We start from the raw sequence: 25119 nt of genomic DNA, 5'->3' as shown, positions 1-25119 counted from the left end.
CAGAAGGCCAGCTCTTACAAGGGAAGACAACTGCTGCTGCACGGTGTAGAGGTAGCGGCAGCTGCACGGTGTGGAGGTAGCGGCAGCTGCACGGTGTGGAGGTAGCGGCAGCTGCACGGTGTGGAGGTAGCGGCAGCTGCACGGTGTGGAGGTAGCGGCAGCTGCACGGTGTGGAGGTAGCGGCAGCTGCACGGTGTGGAGGTAGCGGCAGCTGCACGGTGTGGAGGTAGCGGCAGCTGCACGGTGTGGAGGTAGCGGCAGCTGCACGGTGTGGAGGTAGCGGCAGCTGCACGGTGTAGAGGTAGCGGCAGCTGCACGGTGTAGAGGTAGCGGCAGCTGCACGGTGTAGAGGTAGCGGCAGCTGCACGGTGTAGAGGTAGCGGCAGCTGCACGGTGTAGAGGTAGCGGCAGCGGCATGTGTGGGGAGGTGGCGGCAGCTGCATGTGTGGGGAGGTGGCGGCAGCTGCATGTGTGGGGAGGTGGCGGCAGCTGCATGTGTGGGGAGGTGGCGGCAGCTGCATGTGTGGGGAGGTGGCGGCAGCTGCATGTGTGGGGAGGTGGCGGCAGCTGCATTTGTGGGGAGGTGGCGGCAGCTGCATGTGTGGGGAGGTGGCGGCAGCTGCATGTGTGGGGAGGTGGCGGCAGCTGCACGGTGCGGAGGTGGCGGCAGCTGCACGGTGCGGAGGTGGCGGCAGCTGCACGGTGCGGAGGTGGCGGCAGCTGCATGTGTGGGGAGGTGGCGGCAGCTGCACGGTGCAGAGGTGGCGGCAGCTGCACGGTGCGGAGGTGGCGGCAGCTGCACGGTGCGGAGGTGGCGGCAGCTGCACGGTGCGGAGGTGGCGGCAGCTGCACGGTGCGGAGGTGGCGGCAGCTGCACGGTGCGGAGGTGGCGGCAGCTGCACGGTGCGGAGGTGGCGGCAGCTGCACTGTGCGGAGGTGGCGGCAGCTGCACTGTGCGGAGGTGGCGGCAGCTGCACGGTGCGGAGGTGGCGGCAGCTGCACGGTGCGGAGGTGGCGGCAGCTGCACGGTGCGGAGGTGGCGGCAGCTGCACTGTGCGGAGGTGGCGGCAGCTGCACTGTGCGGAGGTGGCGGCAGCTGCACGGTGCGGAGGTGGCGGCAGCTGCACGGTGCGGAGGTGGCGGCAGCTGCACGGTGCGGAGGTGGCGGCAGCTGCACGGTGCGGAGGTGGCGGCAGCTGCACGGTGCGGAGGTGGCGGCAGCTGCACTGTGCGGAGGTGGCGGCAGCTGCACGGTGCGGAGGTGGCAGCAGCAGTTGGGGAGGCCCACCCCCCCAGTCAGTGCTTTGCAGCTATTGGCTACAGCTACTGACGTCACCACTGCCTGCCTGGATCGCTCTCTGCTTGCTTGCAGTGTGTTTCCTCAGTGTTATCTACCTAGGCGAAACAGGTCTAATTTTTACTTTGACTTTGGAATCACTGGCAGAAAGATTCATCAACAATTAAAAGGGTTTTCTCATTTCATACAATGATGGCATAATGTGAGCATATACCATCACTTTACCACATAGGAACAGCCATTTAAATCAATCACTTGACTCACCTGCAGCATATACTCATGATGCATTTTTATCATGCATTAAATTAGTAGTTCACATATAGTAAAGGAAGAGAATGACATCTTCCAGCACTGGGCTCAGGGTCTCTGCCCCCATCTTATGCTTCCTTCAGAATGAGAAGCATAAACCTAATGACAGATTCCCATTAATTTGCATATCCACGGCCAGTTTTACACCACGGTCTACAATTATTTGCAAGACTCATTGAACTTATGTACATTACTGTATTTCTGCTCATACCGTGACTGATGTATGGAGTGGAAGCGAAATATCACTCTGCCTGATGTCTCTGTTCTAAAACCAAAGCGACTTAGACGTTCTCCCTGCACAACACAAGACACAATCAAGTTATTGTCCGTATCTCAATATTCAATCTGTATACAGAAGACATGATCGCGTTATAAGCGAGGGGTGTCAGTAATGTCTGGCTGATCCTACTAAAGCCTTATTCTGGATAAAAGCAGATTGAGTTCTCCTCTTTTATTAGTGAAGGCGCAGACGACCGTATGTTTTCCATTCGAGACAATTTGTCTGATTTTGCTAATCAGAGTGTGATACGAGCGAGATCCGAGCGTGATCCAAGCGAGATCCGAGCGAGATCAGAGCGTGATCCGAGGGCGATCCGAGCGTGATCCGAGGGCGATCCGAGCGTGATCCGAGGGCGATCCGAGCGTGATCCGAGCGTGATCAGAGCGAGATCTGAGCAAGATCCAAGCGAGATCCGAGGGCGATCCGAGCGTGATCAGAGCGTGATCCGAGGGTGAAACCGAGCGAGATCAGACTTTCTCAGATTTCGAGAATAAAAAGAAAAAAAAGAAGAAGGTTCTCCATCTTCTCCATTCAATCTCTGCGTGAAAATCAGACCACACTCGGATGAAATCCATATACGGCCTGATATTTTCCATAAACCCACAGACATGAATGGGCAAATGCCATCCGATTGTCCGAGGAAAAATTAGGACATGTGCACTGCCTCACAGAATAACAATTGTCCAAAGTGTGATCCGATGTTTTGACGGATCGCACTTGGTCCAAACCTACAGTCGCCTGCACGAGCCCTTAAGGTGATAATGTCTTCACGGGTGAGAAACGTTGCTCTATTCTATTGAATTTGTAGGAAAGAGGCAGCATGTAGAAACAATGCATGTTACCTGAAAGGTAGCGGGTATCCTGGCATAGGTCATGTCCTCCAGTTCAGGAGAGCCACCTATGAAAAACCTCCTGAGCTCAGATACTGTTCCCTGTTCCACAGGTCGCCAGGTTTGTGCCGTGACGTTGTGCATTCCTGTGCACAGAGTGGAATAAGTGTTAGTGTAATTCTCCAATGTATATTACCCAGTAACACTAAGGAACTTCTGGACAACTACTACCACTGGGAACACAGCACATGTGAATTAGAACACCCGCAAATTAACTCCTTAATGACTGTCAATATGTGGTTTACAGCAGTCATTATGGGATCTATCCCTACAGCTTAGCTCCTGATCTCCTGGCCAGGACAATTGTTCCTTGGTGTTTAACCCTTGATTGCTTCGGTCAAAACTGACCAAAACATGATCAATGAAAATTATCCTTTGGGTTTCTCTATGACTGGGGACTGGAGAAGTCCTTTGCAGTCAGTCCAAGAAAATAGGTTTGTATACTAAGATGGCTGTTAGTGTTACCATATAGCAATATGCTGTATCAGATTGACACAGAACTATACTAATACATTACAGAGATGTAGAATAATGAAAAAATATACTAAAATTACAAAATAATGCAATTTTTAGGCATAAATATAAATTCTCTTACACATACAGTACAGACCAAAAGTTTGGACACACCTTCTCATTTAAAGATTTTTCTGTATTTTCATGACTATGAAAATTGTACATTCACACTGAAGGCATCAAAACTATGAATTAACACATGTGGAATTATATACTTAACAAAAAAGTGTGAAACAACTGAAAATATGTCTTATATTCTAGGTTCTTCAAAGTAGCCACCTTTTGCTTTGATGACTGCTTTGCACACTCTTGGCATTCTCTTGATGAGCTTCATGAGGTAGTCACCGGAAATGGTTTTCACTTCACAGGTGTGCCCTGTCAGGTTTAATAAGTGGGATTTATTGCCTTATAAATGGGGTTGGGACCATCAGTTGTGTTGTGCAGAAGTCTGGTGGATACACAGCTGATAGTCCTACTGAATACACTGTTAGAATTTGTATTATGGCAAGAAAACAGCAGCTAAGTAAAGAAAAACGAGTGGCCATCATTACTTTAAGAAATGAAGGTCAGTCAGTGCGAAAAATTGGGAAAACTTTGAAAGTGTCCCCAAGTGCAGTTGCAAAAACCATCAAGCGCTACAAAGAAACTGGCTCACATGAGGACCGCCCCAGGAAAGGAAGACCAAGAGTCACCTCTGCTTCTGAGGATAAGTTTATCCGAGTCACCAGCCTCAGAAATCGCAGGTTAACAGCCGCTCAGATTAGAGACCAGGTCAATGTCACACAGAGTTCTAGCAGCAGACACATCTCTACAACGACTGCCAAGAGGAGACTTTGTGCAGCAGGCCTGACCAAGAAGGAGAGTGATGGGGTGCTACGCCAGATGACCTGGCCTCCACAGTCACCAGACCTGAACCCAATCGAGATGGTTTGGGGTGAGCTGGACCGCAGAGTGAAGGCAAAAGGGCCAACAAGTGCTAAGCATCTCTGGGAACTCCTTCCTTCCATTTCCGGTGACTACTAGTGTTGAGCGAGTATGTTCGGTTAACCCTTTCGCCGCGTATACGCGGCCGAGCACGGAGTATTTATAGCGTGCTCGGGCTTTAAGTTTTCGTCGCTCCGTGAACATGATTTGCAACTGTTTAGTGTAAAATATTTACAGTACATAAATGAAACAAGAAAAACAGCTACAGAGACGTCAAAGCGGCACAAGGCTTTCCTAGCTCCAGTGCGTCTTCATTCTAGCGATGACCAGTGATCACAGTGCTAGAGCCCTCACTGACTGGATAGTAATGGCATATCCTAGCAATTTATCATCAATGTCTGTGCCGGGACAACATTTCACTTGCAAAATGCATACATATAATAAAATAAATCTGCTGTACTGTTAAAGGGAATCTGTCAGCAGGTTTTTGAAATGGAATCTGAGAGCAGCATGATGTGGGGGCAGAGAGCCTGATTCCAGCAATGTATAACGTACTGGACTACTTGATGTACTTTTGATGGGATCCCTGTTTTCTTTGTTGTAGATGTAGCAGTGCTATGAATGCTGAGCTCTGTATAACCCCGCCCACACCACTTATTGGTAGCTTTCTGTGTATTGTCAGCAAGCAGCCAAGCAGTGGTGGGGGTGGGGATACACAGATTAGCCTGACTGACCTGCACATTAGACCTAGTCTTCTAGTGATGATCTCCTGCTGATAAAACACTAATTGCATTGAAATTACAGCAAACAGCCTAACAAGTGACACATCCCTGGAATCAGGGTCTCTGCCCCACCTACATTATGCTGCTCTCAGATTACATATCAAAACCAGCTGATGTATTCCTTGTGAAGAAAACAAGCACTTTTGCAATTTAATACCAATTAAAATTTGCAGTTGTTCTTAAGATAGTAACACTTTATTGTTTACAGCTCATTTTTTAGGAGACCGACCACCACTGTCTATCTCGTAAGCACAGTGTTGAAGCTTGTCGGGATTAAGAGGTAACACTGAAATATTAATTGTAAAGTGCTTTGGAATATGTTGGAACTATATAAATAAATTTATTATTATTATTTATCCAGCAATCCTGGCCAGCATTAAAATAGTGCTTACAGAAAAAAGCTTGTAAGCATGGCATGTGTTCTGCTGTCTATCAGCGGTGGTCGGTCTCCATTGCAACATGCTGTAAAAATATTCTGTAGTCTGAGCACAGGACAAAGTGGAAGTAGCTTCTTTAATTTAGGTTCCTTGCCTGGGGTTTGTGGAAGCACAACTGATCCATATCCTTCAACACGATATCTCTGCCAAAAATCCAGGGAAAGGACCTCAAAATATAAAACTGGCCATTGTGGGACATCTGAAATGAGCAATGAGGAGATGAACACTTCTGACATTTTCTACACACAGAAGACTTTCACTTTTTAGCCAACAACCTACCCTCAGATTCCACTTCTTCTGACAGGAACATCTCAAAACTGAAAGGATGGCAGAAATAGGCAACATTTTCCTGGAGGGAGATAGATTAAGTGAGAAAGTTGTGACAATGAGGGAGAAATTATGTCTGGTGTGAAACTGACTCAGAACACCAGGAATTACTGATATCCAGTGCTGGGAATGGTAGACACAGCTGAAAAGTAGGATTTTTAAAATACAATTGCTGAGAAAGTAAACATTGATGCTTTATGAAAATAAGTACAAAAGTGCACCGAGCGCGAACAAGTTCCCGGCAGGCGCATAGATTTCCCTATTTCTTTCTATTATATGTCTGCTTAAGGTGATGTTTAAAGGGGTATTCCCATCTCCAAGATCCTATCCCAATATGCAGTAGGTGTAATAATAATAATAGCAAATGCCTCCATTTAGAAATGTAGTATAGTTATGCTGATTAGCTATGTCACTTACCCCATGTCCAGGGCAATGCAGTAGCTTAGATACACATGGTTACGACCAGTAAAAACTAACTAACGACTTATACAGTGACAGTTAGTTAGTTGTTAGTTGTAACCATGTATACCTAAGCTACTCCAATGCCCGGAAAATGGGGTAGGCAACATAGCTAATCAGAAGAACTATACTACATTTCTAAATGGAGGCATTTGCTATTATTATTACACCTACTGCATATTGGGATAGGATTTTGGAGATAGGAATACCACTTTAATGACATTTTGGGGGAGGGGTGATGGTCATGGAGACTGGTATGATTGTGTGTCGTGTATGAGGTTGTATGTATTGAGTGTATGAATAGGATTCTTTAGCTGTTGTTAATTCGTTCTATGCAACTACATAATATTGAAGTAAGGTCAGACATTGAACATTGATGATACTTATTGATTCTAATGGTTGCTATTGTTCATACTTTCATTGTGCTAAAAAAAGGAAAATAAAGCCTTTTAAAAAATATATAAAAACATCTTGATTCATTGGCAAAAATCTGTATTACAACTTCTATACTTTGGTCTAGGTGTGACACATTACATTTTGCCTGAAATAAAACTTTGTAGAAACTTATGTTTGCCATGAACCATAAGTGCATTGTAGTGGTGCATGAAATACCATAACCTATCATGGAATAGTCACTTTAATTACAGCAATAGACGACCAATACTACACATGATAACTGACAGCAGGTACTTACCCTTTCATGAGTTTTAGATCTGCAGCTTTGAGTTACACCAGAAAGTTCCTGAAAGGCAGGACTGGACCAGTCTGCAAAGAAAATTTTAAGAAATAATATGGAAGTGTCAGCAAAATACACTTCTACATATTACTTCATGTTTTTTTAAGCTGGGGTTAAATTCTGACATTGGCCATATAAGCGCTAACCCAGTCCTAGGAAAGGCTGAAAGAAAATCTAGAGCATTGAGTTCTATTACAATAATTAGACTTATACACATATTTATGGAAATACACAATTAAAGGCATCATCAGTTGCTGTACCACATCGCTTTTCTTCCCTACACTTAAATTCCTGTCCTAATGTGTCCTGTATAATTGGAAATAATTAAAAACTTCATGTTACTCAAGATACTTACGTTTTGGTAGCTCCATGAAGAAATGAACATAGAGGTTATCATATTCATATTCATGTGCAGACACTGGGGTGAGAAAAGAAAGAGGCACAGTCTAAAATGTTAAAATGAAAATGAGCTGCTCTAAATGTAAAGTAATACACATAAAGGGAATCCGTCAGCAGGTTTTGGCTATGCAATCTGAGAGCAGCCGGATGTAGGGGCTGAGACCCTGATTCCAGCGATGTGTCACTGTTTTCTCTGTTGCAGATCTAAGAAGTGCTCAAAATGCGGAGCCATGTATAACCCATTCAGCTGAAATGCATGGCGGCACAGAGAGTCACCGGCTCCCTCCACCACAATCGCTGTACACGCCGCAGGCCTATCAGAGGTTGGCAGTTTATCTCAGCGTGACTGTAGCGGGTGACGCTAGACATCACTGCCATGCACTGCCCCCACTTCTCTGTGCCGGCTATAGAGGAGAGCGAGAATAGATAAGGAGGGTCATTTATTTATTTTTAGAAGGTTATGGAAAGGGACACTGTTAAACAAGGGGACCAGGATGGGGGACATTATTATACAAAGTGGCCAGGACATGGGACATTAATTACCAAAGGAGCCAGGGTGGGGGACATTATTATTATTATTGTATGGGGCCAACTGGGAGACATTATTAATGTATGGGGGCCACAAAAGGGGACAGGAGTATTCCACAATAAGGGACATAAATAATAATCTCCCCATTGTAGCTCATACATTATTAAAGGGGATATCCGGGACTTTAAAAAAAAAAAATGTGCCTAAGCACTAAAAGGCATGTAGCTGCTACCTGACTGTTGTACCCGGCGCCGGTCATTGGACGCTCCTGCCTGAGTTTCAGCTGCTTCCTGTCAACGGAGCAGCGGTTTCTCTTCCTGTTGACAGGGCGAGACTACTGGTGTCATGCTGATTGACAGCCGGCTTCTCCCAATTAGGCAGCGGAGAGCCGGCTGTCAATCACACCAGCATGACACCAGTAGTCCCGCCCTGTCAACAGAAAGGGAAACCGCTGCTCCGTTGACAGGACGTCAGCGTAAGTCTGTGACCGCTCTGTGCCGATGGAGAATGACAACGGGCACAACAGGCAGGTGGGTTGCAATTATCTACCTGTTAGCGCTTAGGTACATTGTTTTTTCTTTGAGTCGCGGCTATCCCCTTAAAGTTATTAATTTCTGGAGCCACAATAAGGGATGTTCCACCTGTTTCAAAGCATAAAAGGTGGATGACTAAGTGCAGAAATATACGTTACTAATGTATTACAGCAACGGAGGTGGGGACATTACAGCTGTATTTGAGCAAAGACGCACATTACTACTGAACCGGGCTGCAGACTTTTTTTTCTTAGTTGTAATTCTTAGTGGCAGCCTCCTGGCGGCAGCAGCGTACACCATGGTTTCCTGTGTCCCCCAATGAAGACTGAGAAAAGGGGGCCAGAGGAGGAGACCCAAGCATAAAAACTATATAGGGGCTACAGATTTCTACTGTGAGGGGGTCACAAACAGTTTGCGTTCATCGCCTTAAGTGTATCATCGATTAAGTATACAAATATGAGTTATACCAGAATTGAATCAGAAGGGAACTTAAGGTAACTGGATACATAGCCACTGTAAACAATGTTTCTGCTTGTTTTCACTCTCACCCCTACAATCCTTCACTTTTTACAAACCCCCCTAATGACTACACCTAGTAAGGAACTGGTTATCTCTCCCTCAATCCTCCCCATCCATCTCACCTCCTCCTCAGAACTATTCCTCAACATACAATCCTCGGTCTCCAAAGACAGACAGCCACCTCATGCCTTCTCCTGCTCCCACCTACTAACACTTTCTCTGATCCTCCTCACTGCCGTCGATATCTCCCCAAATCCTGGTCCTCCTCACCACATCTCCACAGTCACTTCGACATCTCATCCACAATCTAACACAACTTTATGCAACCTCTCTAACCTTATACCCATCCGCCCAGCCCCCGCTTCTCCAGTCCCATTAAGAGGAGCTCTATGGAAAGCTCGCTCTGTCTGCAACAAACTTTCCTACATCCATGATCTTTTCATTACTAACAAACTTAACTTCCTAGGCACCACCGAAACCTGGCTCACCCCCTCTGACACAGCCTCTCAGGAGGAGTTGGTTTTCTCCTTTCGGATAACTGCTCCTTCACCCTAATTGCACTGCCGTCCTCCATTACCCTCCCTTCTTTTGAGGTGCACTGTCTGTGCATCTACTCCCTACTCCAACTGGCTGTCATTTACCGACTCCCAGGGCCAGCCACCACCTGCTTCGACCATTTCACCACCTGACTACTTCACTTCCTTTACGCTGACATCCCCGCTATCATTATGGGTGACTTCAACATCCCCATTGACACTTCCCGCTCAGCTGTCTCTAAGCTTCTCTCACATCCTCCTTCGGCCTCGCTCAATGGCCTTCCGCAGCCACTCACAAAGATGGCCACACACTGGACCTCATCTTCACCTGCCTCTGTTCCCTATCTAACCTCTCTAACTCACCTCTCCCACTGTCTGACCACAACCTACTTACATTCTCCTCCCTCTCCTCTCCTGGTCCACAACCCCCACTCCACAAACCTGCACACCCTCGCAGAAATCTTAAACACCTTGATCTTCACTCACTCTCTGAATCCCTTCTCCCTATTACAGACATAAGTTCCTTGCACAATGCAAATGCTGCTGCCTCTTTATATAACACCACAATAGCTGCAGCTCTTGAATCTGTCGCTCCTCTCACCCATACCAAAGCTCGTAAAATCAACAGGCAACCCTGGCACACCAGCCTGACTAAAGAACTGAGATTGGCTTCCAGAGTTGCTGAGCGGAGATGGAAAAGATCCCACTCCAACGAGAACGTCATCACATTCAAACAGTCCCTCACTACTTTCAAGTGCACACTCATTGCAGCAAAACAAACATACTTCTCATCTCTCATTTCCTCCCTGTCTCACAACCCTAAACAGCTATTCAACATTTTCAATTCTCTCCTCTGTCCCCCAGCACCTCCTCCCTCTCCACTCATCTCAGCTGAAGACTTTGATAACATCAGAGAAAGCTTTGGCCTACAATCCCCACAGCCCTGCCTCACAACGACTCAGTCCTCCTCCTCCAAAACCAGCTTCTCCACCATTACGGAAGATCAACTTTCCGCTCTACTCTCAAGATCACATCTCACCACCTGTGCACTTGACTCAATCCCATCCCACCTCATCCCAAACCTCGCCACAGCCTTTACCCCAACTAAAACCCATCTCTTCAACCTATCTCTAACAACTGGTGTCTTGCCCTCATGTTTCAAACATGTCTCAATCACACCCATCCTCTGTGTCTAGCTATCGCCCCATATCACGTCTCCCCTATGCCTCAAAACTAATGGAACAACACATCCATCTTGAACTGTCCTCCCACTTCTCCTCCTGCTCCCTCTTCGACCGCTTACAATCTGGCTTCCTACTGCACCACTCCACTGAAACTGCCCTGACTTACTAACCGCCAAATCCAAGCGACACTACTCTGTCCTCCTCCTCCTGGACCTGTCCTCCGCCTTTGACACGGTGGACCATCCCCTATTACTACAGATTCTCTCATCTCTTGGCATCACAGACTTGGCCCTATCTTGGATCTCGTCATACCTAACAGATCGGACATTCAGCATCTCCCACTCACACACCACCTCCTCACCTCGCCCTCTATCTGTCGGTGTCCCCCAAGGTTCAGTCTTAGGGCCTCTGCTCTTCTCCATTTACACCTTCGGCTCATAGAGTCCCACGGCTTGCAATATCACCTATATGCTGATGAAACACAGATATACCTCTCTGGACCCGATATCACCTCCCTACTAACCAGAATCTCACAATGTCTGCCCATTATTTCATCCTTCCTCTCTGCTAGATTTCTAAAACTTAACATGGACAAAACAGAATTAATCATCTTTCCCCCATCTCACTCAACCTCTTCAACAGACCTATCAAAGTAATTGCCTGCTCACCCACCCTAGTCCCACAAGCTCGCTGCTTCAGGGTAACCCTTGACTCTGATCTCTCCTTCAAACCACATATCCAAGCCCTTTCCACTTCCTGCACACTACAATTCAAAAATATTTCCCGGATCCATACATTCCTTACTCAAGAATCTGCAAAAACCCTAGTCCATGCCCACATCATCTCCCTCCTTGACTACTACAACCTCCTGCTCTGTGGCCTCCCCTCTAACACTCTCGCACCCCTCCAATCTATCCTAAACTCTGCTGCCCAACTAATCCACCTGTCCCCCAGCTATTCCTTGGCCTCTCCTCTCTGTCAATCCCTTCACTGGCTCCCCATTGCCCAGAGACTCCAGTTCAAAATCCTAACCTTGACATACAAAGCCATCCACAACCTGTCTCCTCCATATATCTCTGACCTAGTCTCCCGGTACTTACCTGCACGCAACCTCCGATCCTCACAAGATCTCCTTCTCTACTCCCCTCTTATCTCCTCTTCCCACAATCGCATACAAGATTTCTCCCGTGCTTCCCCCCTACTCTAGAACTCTCTACCCCAACACATCAGACTCTCGCCTACCGTGGAAGCCTTCAAAAGGAACCTGAAGACCTACCTCTTCCGACAAGCCTACAACCTGCAGTAACCACCGCTCCACCACCAGCTCTACCATCACCTATCCCTTATAGACTGTGAGCCCTCGCGGGCAGGGTCCTCTCTCCTCCTGTACCAGTCAGTGACTTCTATTGTCTAAGATTATTATACTTGTTTTATTATGTATACCCCTTTTCACATGTAAAGCGCCATAGAATAAATGGTGCTATAATAACTAATAATAATTTTGTGCAATAACAGGATGATGGTTATACTCACACACAATGTGATGATAATACATGGTCATTGTGTATTTATCTACTTTATGTGGTTTATTATTGGTATATTAGTTTTGGTATAGCGGACTTGTTCAGTAACAATATGGTGATATTTGTTATTTGGTACCTGTATGACTACTATTCAGAAGCATTGCTTAGAAAGTAATCTTATTGCCGTGTTTTAATGGATTTATATATTTTATAAGTAGTCTTTTTTTTTTTTTAATGTGGAGTTGAACACGTTTTTATAGGATTTAGAACAGCAAGGACATGGGGGTACAGGTCCAAGTTTTTCAGCAGGGCCCACAGGACCTTTAGTTATAGACCATGGCACCAGGTAGTTCTAGTGCATCAGGAAAGTCTCTCCCAGGCAAAGATGTCAGAGACTGGGACGATGAAAAAGCACCAACAAATGGCCAATGTTGTGGACCGTAGACGCCCTGGTCAGCCAGAGAAACTTATTAATACTTCTATTTTTGAAAGCATTCTTACTTTGCAGCATTTTTCCCACAATTGCCTAAAACTTCTACACGGTACTGTATATTCACTAACAATCTTTTACTAAGCCCCTGCATCCAATAACTGTTTCCCACCACAATCAATGTGTTCAGTCTCAGTTTTTTGCCTTATGCTCCACCCTCTAAAAACATTAACATCCGCTGCACTTATGTAACTTACAAGTTCTGCGTGTTTTTTTATGATACTCATTTATGAACATCATCTACAATCAACTGTATTTAGTTTGTGAGGTCACATTGTCCTGCTAATTGTGACCCTCCTAATTGTTATACATGTTCTGATAGCCAAATATTTAGCCACATTATTGTAGGTCTATAAAAATGATAGCTGTCGTCATCGCAATAAGTACAGATTATTATTTCTCTCTATGGGAGAGATGTCAAACTTAAACACACAGAGGGCCAAAATAGCGGGCCAACCAGTATACAGTATAATGAGCCCCACATAGTCCTCCATACAGAATAATGGGTCCCACATAGTCCTCCATACAGAATAATGGGCCCCACATAGTCTTCCATACAGTATAATGAGCCCCACATAGTCCTCCATACAAAATAATGGGCCCCACATAGTCCTCCATACAGAATAATGGGCCCCACATAGTCCTCCATACAGAATAATGGGCCCCACATAGTCCTCCATACAGAATAATGGGCCCCACATAGTCCTCCATACAGAATAATGGGCCCCACATAGTCTTCCATACAGTATAATGAGCCCCACATAGTCCTCCATACAGAATAATGGGCCCCACATAGTCCTCCATACAGAATAATGGGCCCCACATAGTCCTCCATACAGTATAATGAGCCCCACATAGTCCTCCATACAGAATAATGGGCCCCACATAGTCATCCATACAGAATAATGGGCCCCACATAGTCCTCCATACAGAATAATGGCCCTACATAGTGCTCCATACTGAATAATGAGCTCCATACAGAATAATGGCCCCACATAGTCCTCCATACAGAATAATGGCCCCACATAGTCCTCCATACAGAATAATGGGCCCCACATAGTCCTCCATACAGAATAATGGGCCCCACATAGTCCTCCATACAGAATAATGGCCCTACATAGTCCTCCATACAGAATAATGGGCCCCACATAGTCCTCCATACAGAATAATGGGCCCCACATAGTCTTCCATACAGTATAATGAGCCCCACATAGTCCTCCATACAGAATAATGGGCCCCACATAGTCCTCCATACAGAATAATGGGCCCCACATAGTCCTCCATACAGTATAATGAGCCCCACATAGTCCTCCATACAGAATAATGGGCCCCACATAGTCCTCCATACAGAATAATGGGCCCCACATAGTCCTCCATACAGAATAATGGCCCTACATAGTCCTCCATACCGAATAATGAGCTCCATACAGAATAATGGCCCCACATAGTCCTCCATACAGAATAATGGCCCCACATAGTCCTCCATACAGAATAATGGGCCCCACATAGTCCTCCATACAGAATAATGGGCCCCACATAGTCCTCCATACAGAATAATGGCCCTACATAGTCCTCCATACAGAATAATGGGCCCCACATAGTCCTCCATAAAGTATAATGACCCCACATAGTGCTCCATGCAGAATAATGGGCCCCACATAGTTCTCCATACAGTATAATGGGTCCCACAAAGTCCTCTATGCATAATAATGGGCCCACATAGTCCTCCATACAGAATAATGGGCCCCACATAGTCCTTCATACCGTATAATGGCCCCACATAGTCCTCCATACAGTATAATGGCCCCACATAGTCCTCCATACATTATAATGGTCCACATAGTCCTCCATACAGAATAATGGGCCCCACATAGTCCTTCATACCGCATAATGGCCCCACATAGTCCTCCATACAGAGTAATGGGCCCCACATAGTCCTCCATACAGTATAATGGGCCCCACATAGACCTCCATACAGTATAATGGCCCCACATAGTCCTCCATACAGTATAATGGTCCACATAGTCCTCCATACAGAATAATGGCCCTACATAGTCCTCCATACAGAATAATGGCCCTACATAGGGGTGGCAGTTCTGGTGTCAGGGGCCAAATATAAATACCCTGCGGGCCAGATTTAGCCCATGGGCCAGAGTTTGACACGTGTGCTCTATGGGATAAAGGGAAAGGTTAGGCAGGCGCGCCGTCTTCTTAAGGACGTTATGTGCACATACCCCTAGACGTCTGCACAGCAACCCATGTTGAGTAGGCAGGCACAGGCTGGTGATCTGAGGATCTGACGCCTATTTAAAACTGCTGTGTTACGCTGACGAAGAGGCTAAATGCTTTACTAGGTTAGGGTATTTTTTTTTTATTATTATTATTATCATTAGTAGGATAACTTTTCACATGGCAAATACATAAACTTGATACTGACCCCCAATAAGCTGAAATTCCACCTCGTCTACTGTGTCTGAATGCTAATGTCCAACAAAATTATACAGAAAATATCCTACTAGTCACAAACTATAACAAGAGCGGCCCGCTCCATGCACCAGTAATGATCTGAGTAATGATAATACATCACACAGTAGTTCATTCACTTACCGATCTCTCCATTTATAAAAACTCGCAAAGCACCAGTGGGCGGCTGTAAAGAGAACATTGTTCTTTCATTCATTTAATAACAAAACATATAACGCTGTAATGTTTCAATTAATATTCTGACATATAACAAAGGTCAATTGTGCAACCAAGGAAGCAAAAGACAGAGGGGGAAATTGATCAGACAACCTTCGTCAAAAAACTAGCTTAGAGAGGTCGAAAGACACATTTTGAGACTTTGGTGTCTACTGGGAATCTGTTACTAGGTTTTTGGTTGCCCCATTTGAGCACAGCATGATGTAGGGACAGAGACCCTGATTCCAGCAATCTATCACTTACTGGTGTGTGTGTTGAATTTTTGCTAAAATCCCTGTTTTCTTTGCGGAAGATCAAGCAGTTCTCTGAATGCTGAGCTCTGTATAACCCCGCCCACACCACAGATTGGTGTGTTTACACTGTGCATAGGCAGAAAGCAGCAGAAGCGGTAACATACAGAGCTTATGAATATGGAGGACTACATGGCAGCGGCTTTACTAGTCCTCTAGTGATAATCTGCTGCTCATAAAACTGTGATTTTATAAAAACTACAGCAAACAGCCCAGTAAGCGACACATCGCTGGAATCAGGGTCTCTGTCTCAGATTAGGAAGCAAAAACCTGGACTCCGGTTCGCTGTTAATGTACATGAAATAAATTGGACATTTTACAAGTATTTCTCCTTGCTACTGGAATTTCGTTTTTCGCTCTACAGGAGAGTCAAGTCTTTGGGAAGCTGATTAGGAACAGTCATATTTAGTGACGAGTTTAGTGTATCCCCGACACACAGAGGTGATAGGTTTTCTTTCATTTTATTTTACTGCAAGTAGGTCGAAGGGGGGAAAGACTCTTGCCAAAGCCTGATGTCTTAAAGTCAAACAAAGGAGAATGAGAAAAAAAAGATGGTGGATGTAGCTGATCTCCGGGATCACAAACACAGGATTTTAATTTATTTTTTTAATATTTTTTTTTTCACTGTTAATTCCAATATGAGACAACATAAGATCAAAGCAAAATATGAAATTAAAAGAGGAAGTGCAGAGAATGTTCTTTATGGTGCGTGCATTTACTGTGCTCCTTTACAAGGAATATACTTAATGCAGCTGTAAATGTTACATGTATAGGATAACTTACCATCTCAAAGTCTGAGCCCACTAGATTGTTTAGGTATTCTTTATGCCTGCCATACAGCTGGAAAATAAATCACAATAAATAATACAAGTTACTGCTCTGCCGCTATTCACAAGTGTCCGCACCAAGAAAACCAGAGTATTTCTAAACGGAGAGAGTCCACTGTGAGAAATCTGCAAATGAACAGAAATTAACTATTACACTGTGCGGAGATCCTGATTGTCCAAGGGTCGTTCAGGTCATATACATTTTAGCCACTTTGCTGTAAAGTAAGAAAAAACATTAAGCCTCATTTATAATAAAAAAAGGAAAAAAAAAAAACAACTTAAAACTGGTCTAAACCCCATAGCAACCAATCAGAGCTCAGATTTAATTTCTTAAAAATGCCAATGTTTTCAAGCTGCACTTAGATATTTCCCATAATGCACTATTATACTTTTTTACTTTTCTTCTTTAATGGGGAATGTGTCATCATTTTTTTAACAATTGAAAAAAATGGAAATGAAAAAAATGTTTTAACTAAAAAAATAATAATTTAATGATATGAAAAATAATTTAAAAGGTTGTGATATTTTCAACTTTTAAACACTAGGGGGAGCAGCAGCTGATATTTGCCATGAAAATGTAGTGTAGTGCTAGCTCGCATTACGACTGCAGTAAATGTGGGCGGGATCTGCTGCATATGTCTTAGGTCACTCCTCCCCAAGGAGGAAGATGGGGGGGGGGGGGGGGTAAAGTTTTGGATTACAGTACAGAGCCATATTGCTGGTGACAGCAAACGTGATACTGACATGTGGAGATACTCAGCTCAGCAGACTGTATCACGCATGATCACATGATGGGATTAGATACATGTCTCAGCGGACTGTATCACACATGATAGGATTAGATACATGTCTCAGTGGAATATCACACATGATGGGATTAGATACACGTCTCAGTGGACTGTATCACACATGATAGGATTAGATACATGTCTCAGTGGACTATATCACACATGATGGGATTAGATACACGTCTCAGTGGACTGTATCACACATGATAGGATTAGATACATGTCTCATTGGACTATCACACATGATGGGATTAGATACACGTCTCAGTGGACTGTATCACACATGATAGGATTAGATACATGACTCAGCGGACCGTATCACACATAATAGGATTAGATACACGTCTCAGTGGACTGTATCACACATGATAGGATTAGATAAACAGCTCAGCGGACTGTATCACACAGGATAGGATTAGATACATGTCTCAGAGGACTGTATCACACATGATAGGATTAGATACATGTCTCAGTGGACTATCACACATGATGGGATTAGATACATGTCTCAGCAGACTGTATCACACAGGATAGGATTAGATACATGACTCAGCGGACCGTATCACACATGATGAGATTTAATACATGTCTCAGCGGACCGTATCACACATAATAGGATTAGATACACGTCTCAGCGGACTGTATCACACATGATGGGATTAGATACATGACTCAGCGGACTGTATCACACATGATGGGATTAGATACATGACTCAGCGGGCTGTATAACACATGATGGGATTAGATACATGTCTCAGCGGACTGTATCACACATGATAAGATTAGATACATGTCTCAGTGGACTATCACACATGATGGGATTAGATACATGTCTCAGCGGACTGTATCACACATGATGGGATTAGATACATGTCTCAGCGGACTGTATCACACATGATAAGATTAGATACATGTCTCAGTGGACTATCACACATGATGGGATTAGATACACGTCTCAGTGGACTGTATCACACAGGATAGGATTAGATACATGACTCAGCGGACAGTATCACACATGATGAGATTTAATACATGTCTCAGCGGACCGTATCACACATGATGGGATTTAATACATGTCTCAGAGGACTGTATCACACATGATAGGATTAGATACACGTCTCAGCGGACTGTATCACACATGATGAGATTAGATAAACAGCTCAGCGGACTGTATCACACATAATTGGATTAATAGGATTAGATACACAGACTGTCACACGTGATTGAACAGAGCCATGCATCTAATACTACCAGTGTAAAGCCTCATTCAAATGTCTGTACTGTAGGGACGTCTGAATGAGGCTTATACTGACTGAGCAGAGCTAAGTCAGTGTTCATGGAACAGCAGCGCAATGATTTCTCAGCTGTGCTCTGAACACTGCGGTCATAGCAGCGATGAACACAAGTCGGTAGCCTGACATTGTACTACTAATACCGAGCTGTTCTCATATCTTGAAGAAGTCACTGCCGCAGCCCTGTTCTCACTGCTCAGAGCAGGGCAGTAGAGGTAACTTCTTCCAACAGTAAGAACAGCTCAGTAGCCTGGTATGTAAAATGCAAGGCTGCCAACCTGTGCTCACTGCCACTGCATCCTACCGCCCGCTGAACACTGTGTGAGCGGCGACAGGGAAAAATTGTGTCTGGGCACAACTCTGGGCTCCAATAAAATGGCGCCTGGCTTCCCCCACAGCTGTGAACTGGAAAACCAGTCACAGCATAGGAGATATGGTCGAACACCAATGGCTGATCTGACGGTCTCCTATGGCTGCTGTATTTGGGATGTGTTCCCTCTAAGAACAAAGAAATGTGCCGTTAATCAGCCCTAATGTACAGTATATAGACAGCAGCATTGGTTTCCTTAAGAGCACATTTATCACCTTTCCACAGGCTTGAAAAAATAAGAGAACTGAAAGTTTGCACTGATAAGGGTGAATACATACAGCACATTCATGGGACTACTTCAGAGGGCTGTGATTGATTGCTCAGCAGGAGAGGGGGTAATTGTATGATCAGTAGGGATTCAACCACTGGGACCTTCACCGATGGCTGGAACGCGGGTCCCGGGCAAATGTTTCTGTAGTGCTTTAGCGCGGTTGGCACGGTGGTGTAAAAGCGGAGTTCGACATACCTAATAGATTAGGGACCCATTCAGAGGTTTGCTGTGACGTGGCAGTGGGCTTATACATTCTGATCATGTTAACTAAGCACCTCATGTTCATTTTTGAAAATTTGGCTGCAGTAGATTCATGTATAATATTTGGATGTGAAAAAAGTCCAAAACTTTTTTCCTACAGTTATGGAATATTGTGTAGTCTGTCTACACATCTTTTTATGTTTTCCTTGGTGCCAGCATTCCACCCATTTGGCCCAGATGTTTTTAAATTAGCAGGAGACTGAAAAGAGTTTTGCCTAATTTGATCTAAACTTTTTGCCTGAGAACACACAGAAGGTGAGGATTTTAGTTCAGTTTTACTAGTGCTGAGCAGCAGCCAATGTTGTTTTGGTGCTGTGTCTATGGGGTGGTGTGACCCAGAGCCATAGGGCTTTGCATAGCAGCATGAGTGGTGTGGGGCTTTTGGATTCACTCCCCCTGGTGGCACAGTTTTGTGGTTGCTACCATGCAGCACCATACCTAAGGGCTCTTTCACATGTCCGTGTTTCTAGTACGTGTGGTGACAGTTTCCACATGTACTGGAGACACTGACACAAGCAGACCCATTCAAATCTATGGATCAGTGCACATGTCAGTGTGTCCGTGTGCTCCACACGCTGACATGTCCGTTTTTTTGCAGATGCAAGGTCCGCAAAAGTGTCTCACGCTGAACACACATGGATGACATCCGTGTGTTATCAGTGTGACACGTACCGGTGCCTGGGAATCAGTGCTACAGTTAGCGCTGTTCCCAAGTGCCGGGTGCTGAACACTGCCCTCATCATGGTTCCCTGCCGGCGCTGCGATCATCACCAGCAGGGACAATGATGAGGGTAGTAGTGTCTGCTCCCGTAGTGTCCCTGTGTAAAAATAAGATTAAAATAATAAAATCCATATACTCATCTAAGCGTCTCCCGCTGTAATCCATGCGACCAATCAGCAGAGGAGCCGGGGAGAATGGGCTGGAGCAGCTCCAGAGCTGCGCTCAGTGAGTGACAGGACACCACTCCTGAGCTTAGCAGAGGTCTAGGGCCTGCTCGCTGGAGCGGCTCCTTCTCCCCGGTTCCTCTGCTGATCGGTCGCATAGATTACAGCGGAGAACACTTAGGTGAGTATATGGATTTTATTATTTTATTCTTATTTTTACACAGGGACACTGAGGGAGCAGACACTACTACTATCATCATTGTCCCTGCTGGTGCTGATCGCAGCGCCGGCAGAGAACCATGATGAGGGTAGTGTTCAGCATCCGGCGCATGGGAACAGAGCTAACTGTAGCACTGATTCCCAGGCGCGGGTACGTGTGCTCCTGATGCGGCACAAGGTTGCCACACGTGGGACACACACAGACACACGGATATCTCTGGTACCGGAAATATACGGACGTGTAAAACCAGCCTAATAGAGTATGGGCACACTTAGTGGTGCTACCTTATCATAGGAGGGGGCCTATATATTGTGATCAAAGTGTAAACTAAAAAGCTTGTGTTCAGTCTTGAAAATTTTGCTTAGCCGCAGATCAATGTATAATATTTGGATGCGTGATACAGGTAATTTTTCTACCATTACAGTTTAATGTGCATCAGTGACCACCACTACATTTGTAGCCTATGGGAGATGGGGTCGCAAATGCGCAATACTGCTCCCATAGACCTATAGAAGTGAATGGAGATGGTCACACTTGTTTACTACCACTCCATACATATGGGTCTCCGAGACCCCATTTCTCAGCAGCGGTGTGGATCTCAGGCATTAGACACTCACCAATCAGATTTATAGTGAATAATTATGGAGGATAACCCTTTAGCATTTACTCACATCTCTATAGAGAATCTCTTCCCGCTCCTGCTCTTCTTGTTGGACTGACTCCGAGACATGCTGCACAGAGTACCTCCATAGTTCCCGCTTCTGAGTCTCCACCTCCAGCCTTAAGACAAGGGCAGCAAAGAGGTGTAACAGAGGCCCAAGTACCCTTACATCTATACAATATTAGGAACATCACTTATTCGGGTCCACAAAATAAAAGGGTTCTATGAAATAAATAAATAGCACCTTCCTTGCAAAGCCATAAATCGGTCAAAGGAGAATAGAGATGGGGTGCAAACAATAATGTTGGTCCATTTCCTAATTCTATTTTGTACCATGGCAGTACTTCTTTAAAAGTGCAAGTTAGACATTTAGAGGTTTTAATGTAACATAAGTCCCTTGGGTTACCTGTATGGCCCTTTAGTTCCAGTGACGTCAGGTTTTAAAGTGATGACTCCATTACTGTCCACACGTATAGTACAAAGAACATGTTCATTCTCCTTCAATCCTAATCTGTGCAATGAATGCATATATGAGATTATGATAGTAAAACAGTTTATATAATTGCAGTATGCTGGCAGTTTCCCGTTAAATATATAAAACGATAATGATCTCAGTAAACGCGCATGCACAGATTTCCAATTGGCGCACACAAAATGGCTATGGCTATATTACCTGGCTCGCATCTACATCTAATAGCAGCAACTGGAGCTGAGCTTAGATCACTGCTGTTGACCATCTACATGCTGCTGTCAAACTCTCGCAGTGGCACTTAAAATGAAAACATTCCGGCCCCCTGCAACGTGATCGCGGGTCACCAATGGTTTGCCATGGCAGCCGGGTGCCTGCTAAAGGCCACCGCCGCATGCAACACAGTCCAGCTAATCTGTGTAACCTCGCCCCCACCACTGATTAGCAGCTTTCTGTGTACAATGTATATTAACAGAAAGCTGCTAATCAGGGATGTGGGCGAGGTTACACACAACTCAGCATTCAGAGCACTGCTAGTTTTGCAGCAGAGAAGACTGTGATTTTATTACAACTGCTGCACCCAGTATACTATACTGCTGGAATCAGGGTCTCTGTCCCCACATCATGATGCTCTCAGATGAGGCAGCAAAAACCCGGTGACAGACTACCTTTAATAGTCTAGTGCATGTCTACTGTTAATTTATACTCTGATTTATCTTGCATCCAGAATAAGCCTTGACTGCCGTAACATGTCCTCTATAGGTAGTGGCTATAAATACAAGCAATTCTACAGTATATACTTATAAGACATTCTATATGGCAGTACACAAGTTTGCAATGGTATGAGGTGGAAAACTCACTTTCCACTTGGTCCTAAATCGGCCATGATGTACATCGTCTGCACAGGTGTATTAATAATGTGATTCACTTTTACAAACTCCTCTGATGGTTTCCATGTGACAAGACGATTGCGTATCCCAACTCCATCCCTATAAAATAGTCCAGAAATAGTTTAGTTCACAGGTTAAGACTGTAGATAAAACACTGGCCTAATACCGACCAAGCGCCCTAAGTCTACAGTGCTTGGCCCTGGGCTTTATTCCCGCACAGTTGGTAATATACAGTGCAGATTTACAGCGCCTTTAATCCAGCAAGTTATAACTTCTCTCTTTGAGTCGATACAGAGCCCAATGTCTGCTATGTAGTGAGCTGAAATAGCAGCAGTGTCGGTGCCTCTACTGGACCCTGGCAGGGCAAAGGTGCTGGGTTCAGCTCTGCCAGTGAGTAGAGGCACCAACTAAGGCTTCTATGAATGCTCAAATTCAATGGATAACAACAAAATTAAAAGAAGAAAAAAAAAGAATGTTCCTCATAAAGCATTTATGACCTTATGGGGGAATACATATCTATATCTATCCAAGTACCATATTTTTGGACTACAGGATGCACCTTATTATGAAATGTAAGGGTTAATATAAAATAGGATAAACACATTTCCTTTTGATTAAAACTTCCCTGTTAGTGTAAAGAAGTGGAGGGGTAAATATCACTCTTTTTAATGTATACACAAGTAGCTTTATAGCACTCACATTATGCACACTCTCTGCATCACACACACATATACACAACTGCTGCTTGCAAAGTACACAAACACTCTGCTCTGCTGTATATGCACACACAGCTCTGCTACATACAAACAACCCTGCTACATACAAAGCCCTGCTACATAGACACAAACATACAGCTCTGCTGCATAGCACACACAGCCCTGCTCCATGCGCGCCCGCGCGCACACAGTCCTGCTCCATGAGCGCCAGCGCACACAGCCCTGCTCCATGAGCGCCCGCGCGCACACAGCCCTGCTCCATGAGCGCCCGCGCGCACACAGTCCTGCTCCATGAGCGCCAGCGCACACAGCCCTGCTCCATGAGCGCCCGCGCGCACACAGCCCTGCTCCATGCGCGCCCGCGCGCACACAACCCAGCTACATATGCGCGCCCGCGCGCACACAGCCCTGCTGCATGCGCGCCCGCGCACACACAGCCCTGCTACACCAGCACCCATTGTCATGGAACCGCAACACTGTCCAATACAAATAAATGGGGGGAATGAGGAAAGAAAGGAAAACTTAGGCGAGGATACAACTCTATACCAGTGCTGCAGCCCCTTCATTTCTCAACGATCCCATTACTTTATAACATGGCAACATATCCTTGCAAGGTATTAAACGCTTAAAGTGAATCTGTCACCAGATTTCACAATACAAACTATAAACCGTAACAGAAATCTATCAGACCTGATAAAGCTAGAGTACTTACTTTAGACATCATTGTCAAAATGGCTGTATAATCCCATTAATCTCTGAACAACTAGCTTGATTTACAGCTCCTCAGTGTCCCTCCTCCTCTTCTGCTGCCAAGACCTCAGTACCAGCAGCAGCTTCCAGTCAGGCTGGGTGAGCCGAGATCGAGTACACTTAGACTCATGAGTTCCCCCAACTCTTTAGCTGGACTCAGGTTTTCAGGATTTTACAATCATTCTACCATGGACTTACAATCATTCTAACACGGACATAAAGTACACCAGTCTTTTCAGGTCCTTGAAATTAAATTATGTATGTAGTTTGTACAGTAAATAAAGATTGTTGGTACTTACCATAAAATCTCTATCTCATAGCCTTCATTAAGGGACACAGGAACCATGGGTTAACATGCTGCAACTAGGAGGCTGACAGTAAGAACACATCTTAGAAAAAGAAGCTGACTCCTGCCCACCAGGCTACACCTGGGCAGCGGACCCCCAGTTATTCAGTTAGTGCAAAAGTAGTAGGATGAGCAAACCAAGAAATTCCTCACCCCTCTTTCCCCCAAGGGAGGATGCTGTGTACCCCAATGAAGGCTACAAGAAAGAGATTTTATGGCGAGTACCAAAAATCTTGGTTTCTCGGTTGCTTCATTGGGGAACACAGGAACCATGAGAAGTCCTAAAGCTGTACCTGCTGTGGTAAAAGTAACACCCGTACTGCAAAAGGAAGAACAGAAATCTCTCAGGTTACTACCTGAGCAGCTGCCGCTTGTAGTACCTTCTGCTAAGACTTGCATCGTTAAGCGCAAAAGGTTAGAGCTCCACAAAGATTTGGACAGAAAACTAAGTAGTGGCTCTATGGAATAGAAGAACAGAAACCTAGAGGCGTAAGGTGGATTTTACCCCACGAGGGGAGAGAGCATTGCCCAGCAGGGACATCCTAGCTTAGCCCGACCTTCTTCATTGGCAGACTGAAACTAGAGAACAATGGTAGCCTTAGATGGGGTCTTAAAGCCCCGTCACACCTAGCGACGCTGCAACGATCCCGACAACGATACGACCTGTCAGGGATCGTTGCTGCGTCGCTATGTGGTCGCTGGTGAGCTGTCAAACA

General features: G+C 45.2%; 1 protein-coding gene across 2 annotated transcripts in view; it reads right to left on the bottom strand.

Annotated features, from left to right (window-relative positions):
• Positions 1-25119, bottom strand: part of MKS1 (MKS transition zone complex subunit 1) — a 45528-nt gene that overhangs the window by 10328 nt on the left and 10081 nt on the right. For both annotated transcript variants that reach the window (XR_012297242.1, XM_073667624.1), the window contains exons 6-16: positions 22562-22690; positions 21639-21743; positions 21243-21351; positions 16441-16497; positions 15275-15317; positions 7310-7372; positions 6913-6983; positions 5712-5781; positions 5527-5631; positions 2729-2862; positions 1818-1900 (exon numbers count right to left, since the gene is read on the bottom strand). Coding sequence is in view for 1 of the 2 variants with exons in the window: in XM_073667624.1 (XP_073523725.1) it covers positions 1818-1900; positions 2729-2862; positions 5527-5631; positions 5712-5781; positions 6913-6983; positions 7310-7372; positions 15275-15317; positions 16441-16497; positions 21243-21351; positions 21639-21743; positions 22562-22690 (969 nt within the window). In the remaining variant the exon portion in view is untranslated. The remainder of the gene's footprint in view (positions 1-1817; positions 1901-2728; positions 2863-5526; positions 5632-5711; positions 5782-6912; positions 6984-7309; positions 7373-15274; positions 15318-16440; positions 16498-21242; positions 21352-21638; positions 21744-22561; positions 22691-25119) is intronic.

Source organism: Phyllobates terribilis, unplaced genomic scaffold (assembly GCF_046119375.1).
Source record: "Phyllobates terribilis strain yellow unplaced genomic scaffold, ASM4611937v1 Scaffold_2__4_contigs__length_985480577, whole genome shotgun sequence".
Lineage (NCBI taxonomy): Eukaryota > Metazoa > Chordata > Amphibia > Anura > Dendrobatidae > Phyllobates > Phyllobates terribilis.
The sequence above is the reverse complement of the archived record's forward strand: the minus strand, read 5'-3'. Positions and strand labels throughout refer to the sequence as shown.